At 48.4% G+C, this 5,445-nt stretch overlaps 1 protein-coding gene across 1 annotated transcript; it reads right to left on the reverse strand.

The window, feature by feature from the left end:
- Positions 1-2,507, reverse strand: Zg16 (zymogen granule protein 16). Its single transcript, XM_021169201.2, has 4 exons — positions 2,465-2,507; positions 1,751-1,812; positions 1,453-1,585; positions 1-431 (listed from the first exon to the last, which is right to left on the reverse strand). The coding sequence occupies exons 2-4, from the start codon at positions 1,803-1,805 to the stop codon at positions 116-118; spliced, it is 504 nt and encodes a 167-aa protein (XP_021024860.1). The 5' UTR covers positions 1,806-1,812; positions 2,465-2,507; the 3' UTR covers positions 1-115.
- Positions 2,508-5,445: the final 2,938 nt, after the last annotated feature.

The following is a 5,445-nucleotide window of genomic DNA, read 5'->3' on the forward strand; positions in this document are numbered from 1 at the left end:
CTTTAACCATATCCTTTTATTAAGCTATTTGCATACTTTCATGGGGCTTGGTGATAAGGGAGTTCTCACCCCACCCCCACACAACACCCCTGACAGAAAGGAAAGTGGGTTTCATTCAGCAAGTGTTGCAGTGACTAGGGTAGGTATCCCAATGCAGGCTAATAGAATCTATGGCAGAGCCAGATCGCCCACTAATGAAACGGAGGACAGTGTTGGGATGCAAGGGAACAGCGTTGAAACTTGTGCCTGAGTCTTTTCCAAAAGGCAGGTAGCGGCCCTTGTCCGTCATGAAGATCATCTGCTTCACGTACGATTTGTACTTGCCAGACACCTGGATCACAGATTCCCCGGGGTGCAGAAAGATCTCCTCCAGGTCTCCCTGTGTGCCACCTACATAGTCACTCCACACTGTGCCATAGCGCACCTGGAGACTGGAGGCAGGGGTGAGAAGAGAAGGAGGAACACATTGAACATGATTGTCAAAATTCAAGACCAGGCTGCCGAGATGCCTCAGCTGGTAGAAACGCTTGCTGCCAAACCTGACAACCTAAGTTCAACCCCTAGGACCCACATGTGGAGGGAGAGAACACCACTCCCACATGGCTTCCACGTGCACAATGAGGCGTTTGAACACCCACACACATTGTGCACACCAGCATAACAAATGAAAAAAGATTTCTGGCCTGGAGAGATGGCTCAGAGGATAAGAACAGTGACTGCTCTTCCAGAGATCCTGAGTTCAAATCCCAGAAACCACATGGTTGCTCACAACCATAATGGGATCTGATGCCCTCTGCTGGTGTGTCTGAAGAGAGCAACAGTATACTCGAATATATAAAAATAAACAAATAAATCTTAAAAAAATAAAATCAAATCAAGACTTTTTCGTCTACATGCTGAGAACTTCAGGCTGGTGACAAATTCCATATGTTATAAAGGCTGCGTGAGCCCTAGGAGACCATGCAGAGAATCCCAGCCTCTCTTTTTAATGGCAAATAGGCTTGTGGAACGAAAGTTAGTTTCTCAGAGTCACTTAGACAACAAGAGTCTGAGTTTGCCCACAATACACACTTCAAAGAGGCCTGAGGATTTCAAACACCAGAAGACTGCCCAGGCCAGACAGGGAAGAGACAAGCCAACAACTGGCTCATGGTTCAGAACATGGAACAGAAAGAAATACATTTGGCTCTTCATGTGATGAAAGTTTCCAGCTGGAGGGTGGGATAGGACTATTCCAGGACAGACAACAAGCAGAGACAAAGGATGCTCAACAGAAATGTTGGAAATAGGTTTAAACCAAAGGTGAAATCCAACCCAGGTAATGTAAGGCTCCTGGGTGTTTGTGATTACAAGGTGCCAAGGTGTGCACAGGTGCGATCCAAGGCCAGTGAGAACTTTCCAACTTAGCAAGGTCCCAGACAGATCCCAGCGTACAGAAACGCAGACTCTTACCCTACGATGTAGTATCTGTTGACCCGGACACGGAAGGCGGTGATGGGGCCGTCCAGCTGGTTTCCAGAATGAGAGAATCGCTTTCCTCCTTTACCTCCATACTCTCCACTGTAAGAGGAGGTCCTGGACTGAACTAGAGGGGAAAGAAAGGCCTGGAGGCACGGATGCTCTGGGAGCACAGCTGTTCCCCATACCCTCCTGCCTCCCACCACCCAAGCCAGCCTCTGACAATCCTGGCCAGCGGCAGTGGCAGTACACGGGCTGCCTTCCCATGATCTCCCTGTGGCATTTCACTTACTGGAATTAGCAGAGGCCGAGGCACAAAGAAGGACTAAGAGGGCGACGGCCAACATTCTGAGGCTGCGGTGGGGAGAAAGTTAAAAAGAAAGCTCATTCCGTGATGTGGTTGTGGCTACTCTTCTCCAGATCCAAAAGAGAATCCTAACTTCCTTTCAGTCTGTCCAGCTGAGTCAAGCCTTCCTCCATCCCCGCACAACGCACAAGAGAGCTTTCTGAAGAGGAAGGAAAGGCCATCTCCAGAGTCCTGAGGCAGTTGAGTTGATGAAGCAAGAATCTGAGCAAAACCCACCTGAAGTCATCTGGTCTATGAAGTATCTGAGGCACACTTAAGTCTCTAGCATCATTCTACTCTTAAATCAAGGCAAAGAAGATTTTAGAGGTGCCTCCATGTCACCTTGGGAGCAAAGGAGATGACAGAAGACACTGTGCCAATGACAAGGGTCTGAGAAGACCTGGTGGAGCTGAGAGAGGCTAATAGGAGGGATATATGTGAGCTCAAGACATCAGATCCCAGGCAACTTGTCTGTGTATCATAACCCTGTCTCCACCAGCCAAACTGTCCATATCCACCCCCCCCCAAGCATCCCTCAGCCAAAACCAGACATCTTTGCACTCCAAAGCAGCTCACATCCAGGAGCTGATACCCAAGTCTCCCCTGCTACAGTCCAGGCGTTGTCTTTTCTAGTTCATATCTGAGTATCTTCCAACTTACCTTTCCCCTAGAAGTTGCAGATGCTAGTCTTCTAGAAATTTCCAGAGCTTTTATACCAGGTCCAAGCCCTCCCACTGTTCTTTATCCTGTGAACCTCACCTGCTGAGCAAACATGATCAGCTTCTTAGGGTCAGGTGTCAAGCAGGCCTGGAACATCTTATCCTGCCTCTCCCGCAAGGGTTACAGGTGGCAAGGTGGGGTCCACGCTAGACAGTGTGCCAGGTTTGTGAAGAGACAATTTGCTAAAAGTCCACCTGAAGGGTGGGGAAAGCAGTTAGTATTTAAAGAGTGTGATTAATCCAGACATGGTGGCTCATGTCTGTAATACCAACATTTGAGGGGTGGGGAGAGGGTCATGAGTTCAAGGCCAGGCTGGGCTGTAGATGAGACCCTGTCTGAAAGCCCAAACAAACAAATGAAAATGTAATCCAAGAGGCTCAGAGATCTGTAGGTATTCTTCCCCGAGAATCAGTCCTTGCCCTAGGTCAGTCCCAAGAACTGACCCCAGGTAACTGTCAACCTCTCCAGTCATTTGTGATACATCTTCTCCCAGAAAACAAAATCACTTTCAACTCTGAGCAGTGCCAAATATTTGCCTGATAATTTTTCTCTATTTGTTGGTATTATATTATGAAAAAAATCTAATTATAAAGTTTAAAAAAATAAATAGTGAGCACCTATATCGCAAAGTCTGATGTTATTAATGCTTTGCCGTGCCTGGGCTATCTGTCCTTCATCCTTACATCTACCCATCCTCAGTCAGACACCTCTCAAGTCTTTTTTTTCTCTGAGAAGCGGAGCCTGGGGCTACAGGTGGGCAGTCCAATGGGCATGTGGGAAGCAGAGGGACAGAGTTTATACAAGTCCTCCTCTGCGAATACTTAGACGCTCTGTGAGGACTCGACCCTCAGGACCTCCAGGCACCATGGTTATATATCACCAGAGTGAGCTGTCCCTTTCCTTGGGTCTGAAACACCTCAGATCAATGCTGTGGATTTCTTCCTCCTTTAGGTCCCTTCCAAGGCTGATTTCCTCCTCATCTAAAGTCCCTAGACCTGGCCCCTAAGCACTAGTACTTGAGACCCTGCTAGACTAAGCCCTGTGACCCCTGAGTCACCAGGACCTTCCCGCAGAGAGGTTGGAGCCTAGGGAGGAGCTAGAATAAGCAATGTCAGTCCTTAATGACCCGCAGTCAGGAATCCAGAGCATACGCCCTTTGCCTTGCAGGCTCACCATCTGGGACTGAAAACTCATCCCAGATAGCTACAGTCCTGCCCTGAGGAACCAGAAATAGGGCAGGGCTCCTGGTGATAATAGATCCCAGGAATAGAGCCAGACAGCCACCACTATTCCACCTCCCCCTCCTCTCCTCTTCTCCAAGTTCAAGAGTATCATTGGCCTCACTCCCATCGTTTTCTGTCCATTGTGCTGCTTTTCGCTCCCATTCTGCATATGTGCTGATGTTCCCCACATTTCCGACTCTAAGGTCCTTTGTATTTATTCTTTCCCTTCCCTGGACATAGCCACTGGAGTTTTCACTTCCTTACTTAAGCCCTCCCTCTAGCCTTTTTCCTCTCAGTGTCATCTCTCTCTTTTCGTTATTAGGGGCACATCATACACAGTCTGATACCAAACCCTGGGAGGATGTGCTTGTATTTCTTACATGACATACCCAGGACCTTTGGGACAGAAGTGTACCTAACTTGTCACAGTTTCAATCTATTGCTCTCACTCTTCCTATGCGGAGTCAGGAGCGCCCCACCTCCTCAACCTGGTTCTGAGGTTCCCTTACAGCAAGTCCTTCTTCCCGAAGTCTAAGAGATTCCTCTGGTGGGACGTATCTCAAAATCCCTCCCTGGTCTGTTCAGAGACAAGGAGGTCATCACAAAGCTATGGTAGGTAACTCTAGGATTTCATCTGAGCTGGTGACTGAGGCATCCAAGGTCAGGGAAAGTCTACAGGGTAGACTCACAGGCTGCTGTCTCAGCAGCCTCCGTTGTCTGGCTGCTTTACCTGTAACCCGGGTTCCATCCAAAGCCCACTTGCCCACTAATTCTAGATGATGTGCTATAAACCTCACCTTGTCCCTGGTTCTACAATGAACAGCCAACACCTTCCAAAGCTTTCTGCTACTGCAGGGTTACTGACATTCCTCCTTTTCCTCTGTTCCCTTGGTAACGAAACAAACAGCCTATGTTGATGACTATGTTGGAGACCCCATTTTGCCAGAGAGGTAGCAAGGGAGCCAACAACCTACTTCAGAAACCTTCTGTTCCAATGAGAGGAATTGGACAAATTGATGTTAGTATAAAATATGTCAAAGCTATGAAGCAATGAAAGAAGTGGGGGGTGAGGGTATGGAGGGCGTTAGGGGAGCAGGGAAAGCGGGCTGTGGAGCTGGGAGGTCTCTCTGCTCAGATAGCGACGGGGAAGACACTAGACTAATGTGACAAGAGAAAAAGTGGGAGTTTGTGTGAACACTGATCCATATAGAAACTTCAAACCTGGGCAGCGAGTGTGTGAATCTGAAGAGCAAGGGGGTGGGATGATGGTGGTGTGCACAGGAAGCCAGCAGGAGGTGCCTTCTCACCTGGTGAGAAGCCGGTGATGGCCGCTGGTGACAGCTGGCAGCCCCTGCAGGCAGGCATACAATGTTGGGGTTAGGAATTTGGCTGCTATACTGTGTAGAGTATTTTTATTTGAAGGTGTGAAGAAATACTCTCCGGATTTTGGTAAAGCGGAGGAGGGACTGGGTAAAGTAAAGGGGGGACTGGAAGGCGTAAATAAAGTGGCATGATTCTCTCTCTATTTCACTGTTTCTCCCTCCCTTCTTGAATTGCCATGGAGACCAGAGTCTGCCTAAGAGAAGCAGCCCCATCCTCTTGGTGCAAACTCAGACCCCATGATGGAAGTCTACCTCGCACTCTACCAGAAGTAAAAATGACAAGTTTAAAGACATTGCTTGACTTTGTTTGCGATCC

Source organism: Mus caroli, chromosome 7 (genome assembly GCF_900094665.2).
Source record: "Mus caroli chromosome 7, CAROLI_EIJ_v1.1, whole genome shotgun sequence".
Taxonomy (NCBI): Eukaryota; Metazoa; Chordata; class Mammalia; order Rodentia; family Muridae; genus Mus; species Mus caroli.

Bases quoted from the DNA above. Each gene is read 5' to 3' on its own strand.
- Zg16 (XM_021169201.2), bottom strand. From the start codon at position 1,805: ATGTTGGCCGTCGCCCTCTTAGTCCTTCTTTGTGCCTCGGCCTCTGCT. The intron at 1,586-1,750 runs GTAAGTGAAATG...TTTCCCCTCTAG, and splicing joins CTCGGCCTCTGCTAATTCCA to TTCAGTCCAGGACCTCCTCT. The intron at 432-1,452 runs GTAAGAGTCTGC...CCCTGCCTCCAG, and splicing joins AACAGATACTACATCGTAGG to TCTCCAGGTGCGCTATGGCA.